This window comes from Protopterus annectens, chromosome 14.part0, assembly GCF_019279795.1.
Source record: "Protopterus annectens isolate FY-2018-M chromosome 14.part0, PAN1.0, whole genome shotgun sequence".
Classification (NCBI taxonomy): domain Eukaryota; kingdom Metazoa; phylum Chordata; order Ceratodontiformes; family Protopteridae; genus Protopterus; species Protopterus annectens.
Window position 1 is genome coordinate 672,908,122 of NC_056748.1, and position 23,968 is coordinate 672,932,089.

At 39.4% G+C, this 23,968-nt stretch overlaps 1 protein-coding gene across 1 annotated transcript in view; it reads left to right on the forward strand.

Moving 5' to 3' along the window:
* The window catches only part of PRKG1 (protein kinase cGMP-dependent 1), a 3,380,995-nt gene that overhangs the window by 2,719,987 nt on the left and 637,040 nt on the right, over positions 1–23,968 (forward strand). The window contains exon 8 of the mRNA XM_044056419.1: positions 9,723–9,788. Within this exon, the coding sequence (XP_043912354.1) occupies positions 9,723–9,788 (66 nt within the window). The remainder of the gene's footprint in view (positions 1–9,722; positions 9,789–23,968) is intronic.

Here is a 23,968-nt window from a genome sequence, read left to right on the forward strand (position 1 = left end):
GAAAGAGAATTACTATTAAATTTGTAAATAGTTTCTTGGCGTGTTTTTTTATTATTATTTTCTCTTCTGTTTGTTGTTTATTATAGCAATCCATGATTGGGTGTAGGTAACCCTGCATTTACCCATGGCTGGTGTGATTTGGTCATGAGGGCAAAGCCTGAGTGACCAAACAAAGCCAGCCATGGGTAAATCCAGCATTACCTTCACCCAGCTGCAGATTATTGCTATTATACAATGACATTATTTAAGAAAAAAGAGAGTTATTTTTCTTAAATAATGACCTTGTTTAAGGGTGTTGTGTTGCTCTTGTTCATTTTTCTCCTGGTATGCTGGGGTTTTCCTGATGTACTGCACATGCATATATAGGGCTTTTGTTCCATGCTTATGCAGTATATCAGGTTGTATAAAGGAAGCAATGGAGAAAGGAAGATCTCCGTTGCTTTTTCTTGTTTTGTTTTTAATTAAAGAAATTATATCTAGAGATTTCAAATGAATTTGTGAGATGGGAGAGATAAAATATAAAGATAATCAGGTACATTTGTCTAGTTTTGTATAACATGCCTAATTATGCTTGTATTTATCTCTTGTGTATTTATATGCCTTTTTTTTAATGAAACAAAATTGTATTCCCTGCACATTTAAAGATCTTTTGAGGTGTTTATTGCTCACCTTTTTGGCTCCGTTGCGGTGGTCATTATTCACTAGTCTCTTTGTAAGGAGGTGTTTTGTCTTTTCTAGACTTGGCTATTCACAGCTCGTTATGGGTAGCAAACATTTGGACAGCTTCTGAAGAGTTGTGAGTAGAAATCAGGTACCTGCACTATACTTGTAACTACTGTTGAGTAGGTGTGGAGAGCTGAGAAGTCACTTTATCCAAATTTAACTGATTTTAGAAGGTGGAGACACAGACTTCTACATGTTGCTAGTTCTTTGTCCTCCATGCAGACTCTATTTAAAATACCTCATTGCATGCAATCAACCAAGTGGTTTAAATGTGATTGATAATGGAGAGTTATAATATTTCTAAATAAACATTGCGAACAGTATCATATATTAATGGAAGAAAGTCTGGGTGACTGGACTTTTTTCCATTGGTATATGCTCGATTTGCAATGGGCATGCTGGTTAGGCTGACCAATCACTGTGCTTGTTTTCAAATATTGATGGTCAGTCATTGTATAATGGCTGATAATATATTGCTTCATTGTGTTTACAACTAAATAAAAAAAAATAATGAGAAATATAGGCTGAGATATGTCTTGTACTGATACATATAAGTTGGAGGCATTAAGCAAATCAATCATGCAAACTGTGTAGAAGAATAACAGTTTTTAACTTTGAATTATTTGCTTTGCTAATGTAATGGCATTTACTAATGGACATTAATTCTCATTGTATATACTTGACTTTTTATAGAAAATGCCTGGGTTTTGCCAATAGAAATACAATAAATGAATAAACACATACATAAATAAGTGATTAGATATGAATGAGTTTATTTAATTGTATATGCAGTTTTGCCTGTCAAGGCAAATTTGGTAACCCTGGGGTAAATGACTAATGTTTATATAGATCATAATAGAGGCAATGGTAATCTATTTATTTGTTTGTTTGATTTCCAGGGTAGAGCAGCAATCTACTTGGACCTTTCCCAGGCTTATCCTGACAGCACTGTCTGCTAAGTGTCTTGCTCAGAGTTACAGAGTAAGCAAATGGAATCTGAGGGAGTCACACCCCGGATTTGAGAAAGCAGCTCATTGTTAGTTCATAGTTTTAAATCATCTGCACTAACTAACAGCTGCTTGTCAGGATAACCAACCCACTTCAAGTTAACCAGCACACGCAGAGTTAGGAAGTATCATTTTTCACTGAATTGCTTGCCTGTTGTCAGGCATTTGGTACCACTTCTGATGGTGCAACATTCCGAGTCTGCTGGTGCTTGTTTTACTACAAATGCATATGCTCAGAAGCAGCAGTTGTGCAGCCTTAGTTAGCAGATCAAAGATGTAAGCATCAATCTCGTTTAGGGTAAGGTATATTTTCTGAAATGTATCATGTTGGTACCATTGTGCCATCTTCCATAGCCAAATCTAAACGTAAATATCTTGTTTGATTAATCTCTTACTTTTCTGCTTTATCGAAGAATCTCCACTTACTGTACTTGCAAGGTCTAACACTTTACCTACTAATGTAAATATATTCTCATCTGCAGTACTTTCATGTATGTAGCTGATTTCATACTTTCCTTTTTTTTTCAATATTATATTGTGCCATCAAATAGCAGTGCAGCGAAGCTTAAACTTTATTTTCTAGCTCCTTCCCTAACCCATCTTTTGCTTAAAGACTTGCACTCCTTAGTCCATTAAAGAATTTCCAACTTACATTCTTGCTGTCAAGCTGGATGGCTGAATCTTTATTCCTATCTCCTTTTGTAAGATGTTTACTGAGTCAAGGGACTTTGGATCTATATTAGAACATTGAAGGTTCTAAATATCAAACACTTTAAAGAGCAAAAATGCAGGACCTCAAACTGCTTTTTTTGAGATCACAATACCATGAAGATCGGAATATTTGCCTTTTCCTCACTGTAGTGCGATCTCGGACTTGGAATATATATTTAGCGGGGGGTGGGGGGCATAGCCCCCCCCCCCACAATAATGACTTTGAGGTCCTGCATTTTCGCTCTTTAGAGCGTTCGATATTTAGAGCATTCAATGTTCTAATATAGACCCAGAGACTTCAGAGGCAGTTATAGTCCCTTTATCCTTGTCCTGCACATTTCTTGCTTTATTCTTGAAGTTTCAGGGATTTAACTCTCTAAATACCATTTTGTGCTGTTTCTGTCTAAATCTGTTTCATGTGTTTTTTTTTTTTTGTTTGTTTTGTTACTGTATTTCGCTAGATGTTTTTTTCACATCTCAATGGATCTCCTACAAAGAATGTAGCACATTTTTTGTTGCAGATATTGAAATATGCATAACCAAAAATTCAATTCCCTGCAAATATAGTAAGGAGAAATAAGGACAATACAACTAACAATTCTGATGTTACAAATATCACTCTTTTTTTCAAATATGCCATTCCTCTCAGTCTGACCCTGCAGGTATTAGCATTGAGCACATAAGCAATGAAGTCTTCTGTGACGACCGTGCCTTGGCCCAGCAATCAAGGAGCCTCAATCCTCACCACTAACACCAGGAAGGTCATCTCCTAGAAGAGGAAAGCATAACTAATGCACACAGTAAAGTACAATTTCCCTTAAGTGCACACAGAGATCACAGTCATCTGGGGCTGGTTGCTCCCTTGCTCACCAGGTCCCCAGTAAGACTCCCCACTGGCACAGCTATAGTGTCCAGGTCTCAGCCTAACTGGGCAAGCTAGAACCTCCAGTACCCTCTCTGTCCAACCAGAGCTTCGTGCCCCTGCCCAAGTAGCTGACACAACACAGACACACTTTGAGATAAGTATTTATACAACTTCACAGACACTCCTGGGAAAGGCTGACACAGATTCTCCAACTGTGCCACTTTACCCAGACTATATGGTAGTAATCACTGCCACCACCCAGTTAATAATATCAGCTACTAAAAGGCCCTTAAAAGGGTGTCCAATTATTACTGTGCAATATTAATATCCAATGGTAATGTGACTATACAGTCTAAGGCTTATTGGAAGGGCTTAGACAGTAAACTCTATAAATATATAATGTACTCTAAAGCATACTTCATCTCTACACAAACCAGCCACAGGTAGAAGGTTTTAAAAATATTTAATAATAAATAATTAAAACACAAGACAAATTTACTACACCACAGAGATATCTAAGAGTTCACAGATCACACAGAAACTTAAAATAATACAGTAGGACAGGTCTGGTTTCAAAGAAAAATACCTAATTAATCTTTACTAGCTTTAACTATTCCTACAAGATATCACAGTGCTACAAACGTACACGTGAGCATGAGCAGAGTGCTGATAAGTTAGATGTCCAGATCAAAATGCCCTAGGTCTCTTGTCAAAAATAGTATTTAAACATTACTAACAAACATGTCTCTAAGGCCCTCCCAAAATTACATAATTTTTGACACTTAGGATTTCCCAGTATTCATACTGCATCATCTTAACACCTGGTCTGAGTTCTCAGGCCACAAACTGCATTATTTAGCAATCTAACACCTCTTCAGAAACTTACAGTGATACAAGACATTTCACATATATATGCGAACAGAAACTAAAGCAATAAAAGCACTTTCCACAGCTAAATGCTGGTCATAAACTTTATCCTTAAAACAATGGGCATGAAATCATCATCCAGCCGCCCTCAGGCCAAATTCTAACATGAAAGGATACAACATGCTTCACTGGGCCAGTAGAGTGCAATGTTGTCACACATTTTACAGTTCCACATTTCACAGTGTTTTCCTACATTTAAAAACACAAGCCTGTATTTTACATTTATTTATATAGTTGATAGAATTATATACTAAATTCTATTTGACTAGACTGGCAGCCTTCACCCCTCTCTCCCCAATCATCTCATCTTCATATGTAAGTACAGAGTTACTAGGTGTCACCCCAGTGAGAAACATCCACTGTCTCAGTGAAGACCAAATGCTCTAAATTACATTGTGTTTCTTTCTGTAGTTCTAACAAACCTATTAGTAATTATCGGGATTCTAAATCAAGGAATGTAAAAAGAAAGTCTATTAAAAATAGCATTTCACTTTCTGCAGATGTTTCACTTCTATACCTCCAATGGAAGATGAATTGCTGTTGCACCCTCTTAGTAATTACTTTTACCACAGAGTTGTCACAACACGGAAACCTGAATGATCACACTGTCCAGTTGCAAATTCATAAAAAGATGCAGTTATTGTGAATTTTGGGACTTCATTATGGGTGTAATTCATGGAACTTTGATCTGAATCCAGACCCACTAACAGTGAATAATTCTACAACAGTGCAAACAGAAGAAAAAGCCATTTTTAGTGAAGTGATTCTGTCTAAAAGCACTCAGACTTCATTTGTTTCAAAATGAACTGTGCTAATGTATGGCAGAGTTTATGGTTCATAGGTGATTACTAGGCTAATGGAGTAAGAGCCATTGCAAACCTAGACAATATTAACCAGGATATGACAATATCATATCTTTATTCCCCAAATATGGGATAGGGTAGTATCAGGGCAGTGGTTCTTTGGGTGCTGCTGCCCTGAGTTATTTTATAGACTGCAGGGATGTGGGCAGTACCATAGGAGTGAATTTATGGTTCTGCATCCATGTATCCAAATTCTTTTTAATAAGAGTAAGGGACAGGCTTTGTTTTATGAAGACAGAAAGTTTATTGCATAGATTTGCGATATGAATCTGTCTCTCCAGGAAGTTCTGTTAGAGTCAGAAATAAGAATCGGGTCCATGTTATGCGTAACCCTCATATAATTTTTCTTGCAAATCTGTAACATTTTCATCTGGGCTGGATCAGAGAATGCCTTGTAGGTTAGGCATAACTCACCACTCAATAAACAATATCCGATAAAGTAAAGGGATAGGGCCTTCAGTTGGTCTGCATAAGACATGTGACTTACTCTTTGTATTTTTTTAGAGAGAAACCTCTAGGGGCAGTCCAGTTGGTTTAAGTGCCTGGTTACATAAATGGAGAAGGGAGTATTGTACTCGATTGTGAGCCTGATAACGGCCAAGTACAATGAAACTATGACTTCATTTGACCTTGATGCCATAACTTTGCTTATAATTTGAGTCACGCAGAAGGATTTCCTCACTACTATGGCTACCTGGTGGTCACAGTTTAAGTTATTGACAATCTGTGTTCCTAGGTCCCTCACCACTGGGTCTACTTTTAGGGGTGTACTATTAGTATTATAATTTGCAGGGATATCTGTTTTACTGAAGGGAATGATTATCTATTTATTAGCATTTAATCTCATACCACGGTTTTGGCATCAATCGTTTGTAATTTTCAGGCCTGTTTGTCAACATCGTTTCAGGATTTGATGTTTGCTCCCAGCTTACATTTGTTGGTGAACTTGTTTAGCCAGATGCCCCCAACATTGGCCTTCACTTCAGAGAAGTATATTCCAAACTGAAGAGTCCCAACACTGAGCCCTATAACACACCACCAGTAACAGGTTTCTTATCAGCAGTGAATTTGCCTATCTGGACAACATGTGTCTTGTCAGTCAGCCAGTTTGCTACCCACCTGATGGTGTAGGATTCGGACAGGCACAAAATGTTCTCTATGTTGGATGATGAAAGAACGTATAAGAGATTAAGTTACAGTGAAGCCACGACCAAGGTAGATCATTTTCATAGTCACCTATATGACCTATTGATAGAGACAAATATCTCACAAGAACTATATGAGTTCTTTGATTGCCCTAAACCTATGTTTCCATACATCAGCGGACTCCCCAAAATTCACAAGGATCCAGTTGACCCACCCCTACATCCCATAGTTTCTGGAAGGGGCTGGGTAACTGAACCTGTTTCCATGTACGTGGAGAATGAATTAAAGAAGGCCCTGCCACTAGCAGGAACTGTATTGAAGGACTCAGGAGACTTTCTGGAAAAACCATGGACATCAAGAGTTTGTTTACGGTGATTCTGAATTACTATGGTCTACAGGCAATAAGATCTTTCTTAGCAAGGAACAGTATGGAAGTAGAACCAATATGTTCCTTGTTGGAACTTGTATTGATAAATAACATCTTTATGTATGGGGATTCTTTCTATCTGCAGACATGGGGTGTGGCTATGGGCACCCTGTGTGCAAATAGTTACTCTAATTTGGTTCTGGCTGAGTGGTAACACAATGAACTGATACCCAGCACCTGGAAACAATACCTAGTGTACTATGGCCATTTTGTGGATGATGTCTTCATCCTTTGGAGAGGTAGCTCTACACAAATGGACCATTTTGTCAACTTTATCAATGAGAGCACTGATTTTCTAGAGTTTGTGGTCAAACATTCTTTGGAGACCATAGAATTTCTGGATGTAGAGATTCATCTGCACCCTGATAGAGGTATCAGTACAGGAATTTATAAAAAAGAAACCTGGAGAAATCATTATCTGCATAGGGGGAGTATGCACCCGGGACATATTTTTGATAACATCTTTGAAAATCAGATCTTAAGAACTTCAAGATTATGTACTGAGAATGAAGACTTTGTAGCAGAACAGAGAAATATTGAGACTCATTTAAGCAAAAGATCTTATAAAAAAAAGAATTTAAGATTGAAGCATGATCCACAGGAATTAAGGAGAGGAAAGGGACCTCCCTACTTCTCTGAACCTACATCGAGTCATCATGAGAGTCTGGATTTTAAAACTAAAACTCAATCACAGCAACTTAAATGTCTGTTAACATACACTGCTGACAATAAGCAAGTATGTGAAGTTATTAGGAAGTTTTGGCCGGTATTGACAACTGATGACAAAATAAGAGACATTGTAGGTGAACAGCCCAGATTCCTATATAAGAATAAGAAGAATTTGAAACGTCTCATTTGTAACAAAGATGTATTTGAAAGAAATAGGTCCAATTCTAATAGAAAGGGCACTTTCAAGTGCTTAAGATGCAAAGCTTGAAACTCCATTGACAGCTCCAATGTTTTTGTACATCCATACTCCAGGCAACAGTACAATTTTAATGTCTATACTGATTGTACTAGTTCCCACATCATATATTTAGCAACTTGCTGCCAATGTAGTGCTTTCTATGTTGGCAAAACAGATCAACGTCTTAAGGAACATATCCTCAGACATTTGAGGGACATCAAACAGAAAGATCCCAATAATGCCTTAGCAGCCCACGTAACACAGTATCCTTCTCATTATTTTGTATTTAAGGCCATAGAGGCAGTCTGTCAGACCACAAGAGGAGGTGATGTTCATAATTGCACAGAGCTAAGGGAAACATGCTGGATAATTAATTTAAAAGCAAACAGATCACCAGGCTTGAATACTATTGTGCCATTAAAACCTGCACTTAAGAATAGAAGGAATATGATTAGCAAGTTTACTTGAATGTTGCTTCATTCATATAATGTATTCACATCCATAGCTATTAGTTTTCTCATATACAATCCTATAGTAAAGAAAAGCAGTGCTCCTTTAATTACAATGAAGGAAATTATACCTCTGTTAGCTGGCCTCCTTTTGGTTTGCAACAAGGGCGTGTCACAGAATTAAGTGATGAATGGCTGTGATGCCTTATAAATACAAAAGCTGAACAGTCCTTTTTATACGATCTGAGGAAGGCTTATTTGCCGAAAGCGCTTATCGGAAGACTGAGGACTGCTTGTTTTATGCTATATTCTTTTTCTTTTTATTAAAGTTTTGATTTTACTATTAAGTTTGACTGCCATGGTGGACATCAGGAGTTTTTAGTAGTGTTTGTCTTTTCTTCTCCTTGTTGGTATCCTTTACAGTGTAAGAAAGTTTCTTACTTACACCTGATGATGCAGGGGTTTATGCCTAATTCAGTATTTATCTATGAACTCAGGGTGGTGGATTATGTCGAAAGCTTTGGCCTGGCCTATATAAGTGTTGTTTACTGTTTTACCCTCATCCATGGCCCAAGAGACTTATTTAGCTGAAAGCAACAAAATTACCATTCTGTTGACTTTAGTAGATGTAGTTGGAGTTGATTGGGAATTCATGAAAAATGTGTTGATAATGTGCCCAGAAATCAGAATAATATTTCTACAGAGTATAAAATAACTTCTAAAAACAGTTATAAAGCATTGTTTTAGTTTTAAGATATGAATGCATTTGAGGATATTTGATAAATTATCATTTTAAGAAAGTTGAATCCTGAGCAAGAACAATTATTTTCAATGTATGTGCTTACAAAAATACATGTATGCATTAAGAATACCCAACCAGCAAAAAAATGCTCACAAAGTATCAAAATTATTTAAGTGTTTTCATCCTTTAATTAATAACTTCATCAGAACATGTTCTGATGAAGTTCTTGTTAATTGAAGAAGAAAAGCTCTTAACTTATTTTGGTACTGAATAACAATTTTTTTCTGGTTGAGCATTTCTGGCAGTGTTCTCTTGTCTATTGTGTGCCTTTTGTGAGGTTCCATTTTTACATATATGTATTCATTTTCTGTATATGTGTAAATGCATTTATTGCTGGATACTAGCTTTATCTTGATCAAGGCCCAATCTGAATCATATATATAATTAGAATTTAGCAAGAGGAAGTGATCCACTTACAGACAACATATAACTATCTCAAGGCAGGTAGGCACGGCTTGCATACACACCCAAGCCCACTGCCCTACTAACTATATGCTCTCCTATGGGGAGTTTAGAGGAAGTCTGTTCATGTATCATGTCTTTTGAATGTCTGGTGAAAGAGGAACACCTGTCAAAATCCCACATAGCTAAAGGGTGAAAATGCAGACTCCACAAAGATGGAACCACAAGTAGAAAATGCAGTAATGTTAATCACATTTCTTTGCCTCTCCTACAAGGAAACATAGTTAATGTAAAAATAGATTATTGTAAAGAATAGCTGATGACATCTGTTTTCAAAATGATAATAATAACATCTCCTCAACATCATCAGCATAATAAACTGCAGATTTATATGAAACGCACATACAGCATATGCTTATTAACCTTATTTTGCAATTCTCCCATTCTTTACCTGTGCAATCTGTTTAATGATGATTTTTCTCTTTCTTGTTAGGGAAGACATCAGAACAGCCAACGTTATTGCAGCTGAAGCTGTTACATGTCTTGTCATTGACAGAGAGTAAGTACAATTTGTCATGTTCATTTCTTTATTGTTAACTTTGTGTGTGTGTGTGTGTGTGTGTGTGTGTGTGTGTGTGTGTGTGTGTGTGTGTGTGTAAAATGACATTACTTTTAATTCCTTGTATGCCTTTTAGTTGACTCTTTTATCTGTTTTGCTGTACTGCATGGGGTTTTCACAGCATTTCTAGGATAAAATACAGTACACCACCCTTACAAAAGCAGTTCAAGATGTGGCCATATGGTGCTTGACCATTAATGATACAATTGCATGACAGAATGCTGCTAATTTACTCCTGAGTTCACATGTGGGTATCTTTCCTACATGCTTCTGGTAATATGATAAGACATATGCCAGCAGTGAGTTCATTTCTTAAGCTCTTGTCTTTAATCATTCTCAGATAGCTATGTCATTGCTTTATTGATTTTCATCTTTGGACTCACTGACAGTTACTGGAATTTGTGCATGCCTTATATAATTGGTCCTCCTCTGTGACCATGCATGTATTTATTTCTGCCACTGAGACATACCCCATCCCAATGAAATAATCCTGCATAAATATATCTCAATCAGTTCCTTTATCTAATAACTATCTCTCTATGCATGCACTGTTATTTATTTATTTTCCAAAATGACAGTAAGTACTCCATAGTACAATTCTGCATAGGCAATAAACTAATGTCTGTTGCAATTACACATTCCAAGTTTAATGAATATACTGATTTTTTTTATTTTTCTTTGTCTGTTTGATGGCTTAGTCAGAAGGAAGTTAGTTAGATGAAGGAAATGATTCCAAAGTTTCTTCCTCCTTTCCATTTTTACACCTTTCTGTTATTATTAAATCATTTTTGTAATATTATTTCAGTATACTTCAGACTTCTACCTTCAGGTCTGCTTGATGCGATTTCCAGGTCAGTCTAAACCCAAAGGTCTTTAATTTTCCTCAATCCAAAGAATAAGTGATGATGTTAACAGGCTGAGAACCTTGAATATTAAAATCATAGATATCACTTCAACTAGACTTTTTCTTGTCATTCCTCTCCAGTCACAGTAATAAAAAAATGTATATCACTGCCTGTAAATGTATGCCTTCCCTTTCTTAACCGATCCGTTGTACTTCCTGGTATTATTACCACTGCTTTACTAAATGATTGCATTAGCTCCCAGTCCAGTGGCTGCTACCACACTAGCAATGTCACTGTCGGGGGAATCACTTATTTTAAATGTTCACTTTATGCATTATAAGAGTTGTTGGTGTAAATGGCCACCAGTAAGATTCTGACTAACAAATCTTATTAAGTCACACCAAAATACCTTTCACTGCTTCCTCTACAAAACCCACTTTATGTATAAAATAATGAAATCATCTTTCAAGTACCATGGGGTGAATATCTTCTTCTGGCTAACTATCTGATGGAAAGCTCCAGAACCTAAAAACATTTTATAGCACTTGCATCTCTCTCTCTCCACCTATTTCCCTTCCCCTCCCATACCCCACTTATGTGTGTGTGTGTGTGTGTGTGTGTGTGTGTGTGTGTGTGTGTGTGATGCACAGAATGCAAAATATACTGTACCTATGACCATATACAGAACACTGTCACATATGCTACTGTGACTGTCATACTTACATTCAGATATCCTAATCAAAGTGAATGCCTTAATACATATATTAAATGTATGGCAGTACATTCAGATAGAAAGGAGCAGTCCCTTTAATAATAAACAGCTTGTTTGCTGATTCTTCTTTAGCACATGGCCAGACAAATGTTTAGAAGGATGAAAAACTACTCATTGTTTCTTATATTATATATTAAGCATGGATTTCCTACCCCCACACCCCGCATCACTCTAAGGAGTAGCAGTTGCTGTGCTTCTTGTAATTCCTAAATACTGCCACATGAGTTTTCATGGACAAACCAAAAGAAGGATAGAACCAGGAGGAAATGGGAAGGGATAGTTTAATATGGATAAGGAGAAATGCAGGACAAGTGCTGTCGGACATGAGTGGCTTGGTCACACTTCGTATTGTACTCTTTTTGACAAGATAGACAAACCTACATGTTTTAACACTGTTAATTGTAAGATGGACACATTACAGGAAAGGTTCACTAAATGTTTCTAATAATCACATTCCACAGACTCTTGCTTCAATGTATGAATCCATTAACTTTGTGTACGTAACTTGTGAATGTGGAAAATTACATATAACAATGTCTTGGACACTGATGAGATCAGCATCTACTTCATGTATCCCAGGGTGCACCAGGTTCCTACCAGTTAAATGAATACACAGCCTGATGATATGTTGTTCATAGACCTGGGCCATTTACATGTGTTCTTCCATATCCATGAAAACCTTCAAGTACGTGCATGTCATGCACTGGGACCCAGAGATGATGGCTGCAGTTTACTTAGTTTTACATTGAATTTGAGTAGTAGACGTCTCCACTGGTTGTCAGATGAAACCTCACAGATAGGGGAAAAGACACAGGTGAATTGTGTTTATAACCATGTAGGGATACAAATCTGATCATATTAGATACCCACATGAATGTATGCATGATAATCTGCTATATTCCTTTTGCTCTTCTGTAGATGATCCAGCTCTACTGATGTGGTCGGTCACTGCATATTCTACAACTGTCACACATAATTGCATCATATATGACAGCTGCAAATCACCCATGATGTTAAGTGTACAGGCAGATTTACCCATAACACTAGAACAATTTTAAAGAGGTGAGATATGCAAGGGTGACCTGGGGCTCAATTAATCATGCGCCATCATCTTAAAATCACATGGTCCTGCCCTTGTCTAACCCACACTTGATCTAGCCTCTTCTCTTCTCAACTTCAACTCCTTTTCTCTGTTCTACTCTTTACTTCCGTATAGTTGCCTCATATACCTTTATACCTCCCTCTCCCTTCACTTCCATAACATATATATATTCATTTATACCTTTTTTTAAAAAGAAAAAGAATTGATTGAGTTGTTTATCTATCTGTATGTACTCCATGTGTAATATTCTCCAGAACTGTCAATTGTTATTTAACCTACTCTGTGTACAGATATTCTCTAACTGTCGATTTTCTTATTATGTTTAATGTCGGTTTTAATTTCTTTACTCTTATTTTTATTTTGGATTTGATTTTTATTGTAAAACTATGTAATACTTCTGGAGCTTTTCTCTTTGGGTCTTCACTGAAAATGAGCCCCTGGCTCAGTTGGACTAACCCAGTTAACCAATGTCAGTAAATAAATAAAATTTTTTGTCTGTATCAGTGTGGTGGTGTTCTGTGCTTACTTTTGGCAATTAGTCTTAGTCAATGCATGCCATGTCTCACTATCTTTGAATCTGCTTGCAGTGTATTTTCCATCCCCCACTGTAATATTTTAAAAAAATAATGCCGCTTCATTATTAAAAAAAATCGTGACTGCAGCAGCAAACTAGGCAAACTGCAACCAGCGTCAGTGCTTTTTTTCCTCTGCGTACTCACTGCCTCTACTGTTCATTCCTTGCTACCAAATCCAATTCTATTGACTACATTTTGCAATGCCATTCAGTCATTTCCCTGTCACTGCTTATGCCTTTGCTTGCCAACCGCACATATTTATTGTCTACCAAGCTTCTGAATGTGCACAGTCAGCTATTGTCTAATGACATTATCAGCCATGTTTGATACCAGTTTTAAAAACCAGATGAGAAACATGGCTGCACAACATTGCAGAGTGCTGCTTTTGTTGATTTTGTTACTGCTGCCAATTATAATTCTTCCGTGAGGTGTTTAAACTTCAGGCCAAATAGGTAATATATTTTTTTCATGTGCCCAGCCTTCTGATCCTTGTACTAGGAATTGGATGGCTATACTCAGTTTGAGTCCTATAGCAGTTGTGAACGTTAGATGTTAATGCTTGCCCACTCACTAGAGTTTTATACTTTATTTTTTCAAAATTATATTGCTTTATAAAAGATAATAATAACTGTTAATAAATATCGGTTGTTAAATTTAGCTATTTATCTCTGTAATTGAAATCTCCTATAAATAAGGTTCTGTTTATTTTTAGCACTGCAATGATGATCCAAAAGCTGTTTTGCACTTTTATTGATTCTGAAGATATAGGAAGTTATACTCAAACTTGCTTGTTACAGTTTTTAAGCTTCCGAGTTCCATTCCTTGTAAATCCTGTATTGAAATAATCTAGTTTTTGATACTGTTATACATGCTTCTTTGGGCCTGAATAAATGTATGTTTGTCTTTAAAACAAAATGTCCCTTAACATAGAGGCACTCTTTTACCATTCTGTATCCAGAAGAATGCCTGTGATGTTCATCGTGCATACAGCTGCAATCATAACAGATGGGTTCTCCTGCCATCAGGCGGGTCCTCGGTCGGCCGAATTCCAAAGTCTAGGTCCGGCGTCAGTTGTTGTCGCTTCTTCCCTGACGTCAGTGCGACAGGGGTATAAAGGAACCAGCTGACGCCATTTTCTTCAGTCTTTCTTGCTGCGCGGTGCCCGAAGCAGAAGCAGTTCGCAAGTGCGGGTCGGCCAGCTCCTGAAATTATGAAAATTTTGAAACCGAAGTCTTCTTGAAAGCTAAGTACCCCGGTGGGGATTCTTTTCTTGCCTCAGACCAATGTCAGACAAAGTTAATAATTGTATTTCATGTGGGAAGCAAATACCGCATAAGGATTTTCATTCCCTCTGTATACCTTGTTTAGGCCCAGACCACGATGTCTCGGTCTGTTGCTTTTGTGCTACATTTGACAAACGCACCATTAAGCATCGGGCGGAGTTCGCCCAGCATTATTTTGGAAAAGCATTTAACTATATCATGTCATCGGATACTCCGACTCCAGTTTTGTCTAAAAAACGCAAGGATAAGGACCGACACACGAGGTCCGCGGCCTCTACCGACACCATGCCAAAGCCGGCTACACGTGGTCCGGTTCTCAGCGAGGCGCCTACGCAGCCCCTGACTACCGACGACACTACTTTGGCGGTGTCTCCTGTGCCCGAGGTCGCAGGCTCCTCGGCCCACACCCCGACTTCACATACCGAAGCCACTCTTGGCGTTGAACCTCAAAATGTGGACAGGTCTACCTCCACTCTAGGTGTCTTCAGACCTTCTTCTTCTTCTTTCTCCATCAAGGCTTTCACTAAGTCTAAAGCAGCCATGCACTCTAAGAGACAAGCTACACAGGGCCCATCTCCAGGCCCCATGCCTAAAAAGCAGATGCTTAAAATGGCTGAGGATTTAATTACTCTTATCAGGGGTTCTCAACCCCCACCGGACAAAAGGCCCAGAGTGGAGGAAGAATCCCCCTCCTCTGATCAGGGCTCCATTATTTCAGAGCACTCTGATGATCAGGAACATTCTTACTCCCCTTTTGAAGACTCTGATGCGGAGGAGTCCATTCCTTCTGTATCCCCCCCAGAGGATTACTCATTTGGGGAAACTCTGCATATTTAAGGGAACACTTCCACTGGGAAGGCCAAGATTATTCTGATTAGGTACTACAGGGTTCCCGACTCACACCAATTTCTATACAAAAACCATGCTGCTGACCCAGAAACCATCTCACAGGGCCCCAAGGGAATTAAGGCCTCCACTGCTAAAAATCCATTACCTTCCGAGAGAGATTCCAGATCCTTAGAAAGGTGGGGAAAAAAGGTATATACCTCGGCTACCTTAACCATGAGGGCCTTAAACTGTCAGTTCCATATGCTAAAATACCAACAGTTTTTGTTATCACAATTGAAAAGTAAAATGTCACAACCTGAACAACCAGACTTGAAGGAGTTGCAGGATTTGATGCATAGTGCAGAACAAGTGGTAAGCACACCTTACAATGTGGTTTTGATGCGCTAGAGGCCTCATATAGAGCTGCTGTTACAGGATCAGTCATATGTAGACATGCCTGGCTCAAGGAACAAACCTTGCCTGATCATGTCAAAGCTAAATTACTAGATGCCCCTCTTCAAAAGGATGTATTATTTGGTGCTAATGCTGAGGAGGTATTAAGGAAAATGGAGGAAAAGGCTAAATCAATGCAAACTGTGAAAGAATTTCTACAGGTTCAACCCCCACGTTTTAGTAGAAATTGGCCTTCCAAAAACTGGTCCTTTCCAGCCACGGACAGACCCCAAAGAGGCAGATACAGGCACCCGAGGGGAAGAGGACAATCCCAAGGATCCTTTAGAGGCAGACAATGGCAAGCTCCTGCACAAAGAGGTGGTGAGGATAACTCGCAATCATTCAGAAAGCAAGCCCAATGACTTTCCCCTTTGCATGCCAAGCAAGACTCAAATGGCAGCCCCCTTAGGAGGAAAACTGGCATTATTTTCAAAGAATTGGCATATTGTCACAAAAGACAAATGGATCCTGGACATTATAAACAGAGGCTACAGATTCCATTTTCACACCCTTCCAAGAATGAGAGGCATGCCAAACCTGCCACACAATCAAAGGGCAGAGGCACAAAGGCAAATTACACAGCTCATAGACATGAAAGCTATTCAAGAGGTACCTACGCACGTACAAGGTCAAGGTTTTTATTCCAGGCTATTCCTGGTACCAAGGAAGGGAAAAGATTGGAGACCTATTTTGGACCTGTCCATCCTAAACACTTTTTTACTCGTACCAAAATTCAAGATGCTCACTCTACAGCGACTTCTTCCCATGCTGGGCAAGGAGTCTTGGCTGGTAACATTGGACCTCAAGGAGGCATACCTGCATGTCCCAGTCAGACAAAATTGCAGAAGATACCTCAGATTTCTTGCAGGTTCAATCCATTATCAATTCTCTGCATTGCCCTTTGGCTTATCTACTGTGCCCAGAGTATTCACAAAATGCCTGGCATCAGTAATTGCCTACTGCAGACTTCAAGGGATACAAATATACCCTTATTTGGACGACTGCCTGATCCAAGCGGACAGCAAGCACATACTTGTGAAACATCTGGCTTATGTAATAATGTTGTTGAGCTCTCTGGGATACACAGTCAACAAAAAGAAATCAAGACTAATACCCTCTCGGAAGATAATTTTCCTGGGTGCCAACTTGGATACAAACACCCAGATGGCCTACTTCACGCCAGAGAAGCAGGGGCAACTAACTCAATACTTCACAGCACTAGCAAATTGCACCAGGCTTACTGCAAGGAAAATCCTGCAGGCTGTGGGATTCATGGCATCTTGCATCTTACTAATCCCATGTGCAAAGCTGCATATGAGGAAACTTCAGTGGTACCTGAAAAACATATGGTCTCAACACAGCCACAGTTTGGAAACAATAATACCACTAATTCCATGTCTGCAAAAGGAATTTCTGTGGTGGGCTCAAGCATGCCAAACAAACACAGGCCTTCCATTCAGCAAGCCTCAAGCAAATCAAGTCATCACAACAGACGCCTCAGACTACGCTTGGGGGGCGCACATGATAGATCGGTGCATTCAGGGCAAATGGTCCCAAAAAGAAAAGCACCTTCACATCAATCAAAAGGAAATGCTAGCAGTAATAAATGCTATTATAGCTTTCAAGGACCTTCTGCGGCCAGGCCAACTATTGATAAGAACAGACAACACCACAGTAATGTGGTACATAAACAAACAGGGAGGAACACATTCATACCCCATTTGCAGACTGGCCATGTCACTTTGGAACATGGCCATGGACTTACAAATTGAACTACAAGCACAGTAGTTGCCAGGCAAGGAAAACATGCTGGCAGACAACCTAAGCAGAAATATGACAGATCCACACGAATGGAAGTTGCATCCAAAAGTTTTTACAGAAATAATCCAAGCATGGGGAAGGCCAGACATAGATCTATTTGCCTCCCACAAAAATCACCAATTGACAAAATTCTGCTCAAGGATTTTCCATCCAAAGGCCTGGAGAGTGGACGCTCTCTCTTTTTGTTGGACATCAATGACAGTTTATGCCTTCCCACCTCTTCCTCTGCTGCCCAAAGTTCTATTGAAAACCAGAGCAGACAGATCAAAGATGATCCTCATTGCTCCGGACTGGCCAAGACAACACTGGTACCCACTCCTGAGGAGCCTGACACATTCCCCACCATGGACCCTTCCTCTATTGCCTTTTCTCCTGACTCAGAACAGCTTCAAAACTCTTCACAGCCAGCTAAAAACACTCAATCTAGCCGCACGGAAGATTCCTTAGCATCACAACGGACCCTACTCTCCAAGGAGGTGCAGCATGTCATTTTGGAGGCCAGAAGGCCGTCAACTAGAAAAGCTTACTCCGCAAAATGGAAACGTTTTTGTGCCTGGAATGAGAAAAGGGGCCAGGATACTGAGAAACTGAATTTACCTCAAATACTACAGTACTTAGATGAGCTGCTAAGCAGTGGACTTTCATTCTCCTCCATCAAAATCCATGCCTCAGCCATTTCTGCAGAATACAACACTGATCCACCCTTATTCTCACACCCTCTCTTAAGGCAGTTCCTCAGAGGGGCTAAGAATCTAAGACCACCAAGAAAACAACCAATACCTGCTTGGGAACTCAATTTCATTTTGGAAAAACTGACCTTGCCTCCTTTTGAACCAGCTGCCTCATCAGATTTGCAATATTTGTCCTGGAAAACAGCTTTCCTTCTGGCAATTACCTCAGCTCATAGAGTTTCAGAACTACAAGCTCTCATGGCTGTGCAGCCTTTCATCATCTTCCATCAGGACAGAGTTTCCTTACGAACCAACCCATCCTTTATGCCTAAAGTAGTATCCAGGGTAGCTTTGAATCAGGCCATACATTTACCTACCTTCTATCCTAATCCTCAAAACAAAGGGGAGAGACTACTACACTCCTTGGATATCCACAGACAACTTCATTATTATCTGGACAGAACAAAGCCTTTCAGAAAATCAGAACAGCTCTTTGTGTCCTATGCTGTAAGAGCTCAAGGAAAGCCAATTTCGAAACAGACAATCTCAAAATGGATAGCCCACTGCATATGCTTTTGCTATTCCTTTCATGGCAAAACTGTACCTATAGGCATCAGATCTCACTCCACAAGGGCCACAGCTACCTCTGCAGCCTTTCTCAGAGGAGTTCCTACCAAAGATATTTTGGAAGCAGCCACTTGGAGTTCTGTACATACCTTCTCCAAGCACTACCACCTACCATTATACTCCAAAACTAGAGCAGGCTTTGCCACTGCAGTCTTGCAGGGCATCCTGGCTCCTCCAAGTTCCACCTAGTGCCTACCACCCCTTTCTTAGCTTTGGGATTCTACCCATCTGTTATGACTGCAGCTGTATGCACGATGAACATAGTACAGTTTTGTACCTACCATAAATGTAGATGTTCGAGTGCTAATACAGCTGCAGTCCAGGTTTCCCTCCCTCCTTCCCCTCTTGGGACAGGCCTATAGGCTAACACATCCTCATACAACCTAATTGAGGTATTCATTTTTGGTTGCTTGCAACTACTGTTTTTTGATTATACTGCATTGCATTATTACATAAATTTATGTATTGCCTTCCTTCTGGGGGCACCTGACATCTGGGGCAAGAAAAACTGAAGAAAATGGCGTCGGCTGGTTCCTTTATACCCCTGTCGCACTGACGTCAGGGAAAAAGCGACAACAACTGACGCTGGACCTAGACTTTGGAATTCGGCTGACCGAGGACCTGCCTGACGGCAGGAGAACCCATCTGTTATGACTGCAGCTGTATTAGCACTCGAACATCTACATTTATGGTAGGTACCAAACTGTACTTTTTCCTGACCTTATTGTTCATACCTTTGTACTTGATAAAGCTACATCATCTTTCCTCTCTGACTATTAGAGGTTGTGATGTTCTCATTATGCAGAATCTGTTCATGTATAAAATGCACATTACTGAAACAGGGAACTTTCCTACTCAGTGTATGCACTTTATGATGTGAAAAGTGTAGCCCTCTCTTCAACTGCAAAGCATGTAGTATGGTTGCACATCACAGAACAGACAAACTGAATTACTTACTTAAGACAATGTCCATAGACCTAAGCTGTTGGCTGTTGACCTTCCACAGCCCTAAGCAATTACAGACTATAAACGTGACCAGCCTCATTTGCATAGCCATGAAAAGACTTATCATGAAACTAGTAAAAAAGAACATAGGGAATCTCCAAACACTGGGCCCATCTCAGTTTGTATTCATCAAGGGCAGGCCATTTTTAATCACCCTGGTAGACTTTTTAGAAAATGTGACAGAAGCAATGTCTAAAAATAAAATGGTACACACCACATAGCTTGACCTGGCCAATGCTTTTGAAACAATCCTCCACATGATGAGATGGGGTGCTAACTAGCTCATAGGATGCAGGAGATCCACAGGAGAAGCTACCTATTCAAATAGACTAGACACAAGTGGAGTCTCCCAGGTTCTGTGCCAGGACCTCTCCTGTTTGAAATCTACTTCTCTGAATTAAAAGCCCATAAAAAAGGACTATAACCAACTAAATTTGAAGAGGATTTCAAACTAGGGGTAATCATTGAATCCCCAATTGACTTAGCCACCCTGCTTGGAAGTTTTTCCCCAGACTTTTTTCGCTGTTGGCTTCTTCTAGTTCTCTTTGCCTCCAGATTGCCTTGCAGAAAGTGAATTAGCTTGGGACTTAGGAGACTGATAGTTGTTTGCTGTTTAATCTGCACTTGAGAGCTACTTTTGTTGTACTTTTACATTAAGAAATTACAATACCATCCATCATGTTTTAGAAGGTGTTTACCTGGTCTCTTTGAGTTGGGAAATACTAGTGGTAAGAAGGCATAAGAGTCAGTTGTCAAGCTTTTTCTCTTTGCTATGAATCAGGAAAATTTGTGCAGAGCTGCTCACCATGCAGTGCTTGTTAGCAGTGTCCTGTAAAGTAGCAAACATCTAGACGGCAAGATTTCCCTATAAAGGCATTGAATTTGCAAACAAAGCTTGATAAATGCATTTATTCAAATTAATTTGAAGGATATATTTTTAGTTTTATCTGCACTTTTTCAACTGAATTTAATTGAATTTCTGTATTATTTTCTCTTTTTTACTCTTTGTGGCTGCTTCATTATCTGCACTTGTTTTGCACTGTACTGTAGATAGCATAGACTAGATTCAGACCTACTGAATCTAGCCTGTATTGATACACTTGCATCTTACATTAATTGCATCCTCATGGCAGAAAAGTATGGATGTAGCCTTTCTGAGCTCAGGATTACTGGAGGAAGGATCATTGCCTGATTTCCTATTGGTAGATTAGCACAAAAGTGTTGAATTTTGCCTGTATTTAAGTCTCTCGTTTGTACGGGTTTGAGCTCAATTAACCAGAGCTGCTGTAAATTTGGCATCCTTTGACAGACATCTAGAGTATTTCTGCTTGAATCCAAGTCATCAAATGCAAAAATAAGGAAATTAAGTATATTTTCAGTTTTATCTGCACTTTTTGAACTGCATTTAATATAATTTCTGCATTATTTTATGTTTTTTTTTTTTTGTGGCTGCTTCCTTATCTGCGCTTGTTTTGCACTATACTGTACTTAGATAGCATAGACTAGATTCAGACCTGCTGAATCTAGCCTGTATAGATACACTTGAGTACTAATCTAGCCATCATACATTAAGTGGGGCTCCCCTGTACCCTTGTGGCGGGAGTGTGGATGTAGCCTTGTCTGAACTGGGGATTGCTGGTGGAAGGATCATTGTGTGATTTTCTATTGATAGGTTAGCTTAAATGGGTTTAATTTCACCTGTGCTTAAGCCTCATATTTATGTAACGCTGCACACCATGTAAAGGGGGTTAGATTTGCTATTGGTAGATTAGCTTAAAAGTGTTTAATTTCACCTGTATTGAAACCTCACATTTATGTGTCACTGCGCACCATGTCAAGGGGGATAACTGTGTCCTGTATAGATACAAATGCCTAGAAATTATTTTTTTTCCACTAGACGACTGTCAGTAGAACTCTTCCAAGCTTCTCGGGTGAACTGCGGCCAACTCAGTTGATCACTGAGCAACGTAGCCATAGTTTTTCAGCCCTAATCTTCAATAGAATAATCCCCCTTGTTAATCCTAGACCAAAAGCTGATATAACTTGCCAACCCCCTAATAGTACTTACAGTTTTAACCTACCACAATGGGCAGTCAGTTTCAAACCATTTCTCCTGCAAACCTGAATGACTTGGGCATCTTGAGGCAATGCAGTAATTGACTCATTTATACTGACAACCACTTACTCCTAAAACAAACAAATACAGATTATGAGAGTTGTAATTATACCATGAAACTGGATTCAGTTCTCTCATGTAACAACAAATAGGACATCAAAAACCGTGTCAGCACATATGCCCCTCTTCTCACACAAGATAAGGTCACAACACATACAGCCACATATGTGGACCTACTCACTAAAAGCCTACCAAAAGATCAAAGACCTCCGAAGCACAGACCACTTGCACGTAGTGAAACATGAATAGTATCCAGTACACATAACAGCACACATACCAGAGTCTCAGCAAATAAGCCCCTAAGGAAAAACACCTCAAGACCAAATGCCTTGGTCATAGGCACCTCAATAGCGAGACACACAGATCTCCCCCTCAACAGACTGGACAAGGAGAAGGTAACAGTTAGCTCCTTGTCAGGTAATACAATCCATCAAATCATGCATGCACTCAAGTCACTTAACAACAAGTACCGTTATGACTCTGTCATAGTCCATGCTGGGCTGAATCCCTTGAGACGTTCCTCTCTGGACAATATGAAGAGAGGCATGACTGAATTCTTAGATTATGCGTCCCAGGTAAGTATGACCCTAGCCCTAAGCAGCATTCTACCTTCACCCAGTATGATGCCACAAATAGACAAAAAATGATAGACTTCCACAATTGGCTTAGCTTCTGGTGTCAATCCAGGAGGATCCAGTATCTGTCAGCCTAGGAGGACATGATCAACAGACCACGCTGCTTTGCCAGAGATGGTCTGTATCTGTCTCCTCATGGCTTTTGGATACTGACAAAGAGTCTTACCTCTCCCATTGTGCCTTTTTTAGGCAATGTCAAAAAACTAAAACTTCCAACATAAAAAAATCCACTCGTGACAAACTCAAGATTATGATTCTTAATGCTAGGAGCCTAAACAGGAAACTGCATTCCCTGGAAGCACTCCTGTCCATGGAAGATGCTGACATCTGTGAAGTCACAGAGACATGATTCAGGGCTGCAGGTAGCACCCCAGCCATGCAAGGCTACAATGCCTTGAACACGTTCAGACCTCAAGATGATAATGAGTGTGAAATGACCAAAGGCAGTGGTATATCCATCTTCATTAGAGCTCAAGAGTACTCCTTGAAGACCGGTTAACAGCTTTCTTAAACTACTCCAGGTCCAAATAACTATAGGCAAAGTACCCTACCACATCATTGTTAGGTATAGGTCCCCCACCATGAGCCAAGAGAAACATACCTCCTACCTGGACCTACTAGAGTCTCTCACCATTTAGCCAGACACCTCGGTCATGGGAGATTTCAACTATCCCTTTATTGACTGGGCAACATATAAGAGCACAAAAGAAGTTCTTGGACTTTGCCAATGCAAATGCCCTGGAACAGATAGTCTGAACCCCCGCAAGGTTTTTAAATGTCCTAGACTTAATAATCACCAACATCAGGAGTCACTGCATCTTACCATGTGGTATCCTCCCTGGTAAAGTCAGACCATAAATCAGTCTCATTCAAAGTAACTATTAGACCTGACATCCTCACAGCAGCCATAAAACTAAAGCATTTCTCCAATGCTAACTTCAGTCTACTAAGTGATATTATAAAATGTTTCAATCCCCCTGCAAATACAGCCAGCAATGACTCCTATGTAGAGATGTGCACAAATGCCTTGTATAAACAGCTAAACAACTGTAATGACTCAGCAATACCTGACTGGATCAAAACCAGGTCCTCCTGAAAAAACAGGCCACCCTGGTAGACCTCGAGTATAAACAGGTTATATAACAAGAGGAAGAAACTAATGTCTAAGAGCAAGAGGAAACTAACTCAGCAGAGATATAAATCCATCCACAGCTTGAACAATCTGATATCTTGTAAAGTCCTCCAAATTAAATAAATCACAAAGCCAAAATAGCATCCTCAGCTAAGGATAACCATAAGGCATTCTTCAGCTATGTCAGAAATCCAA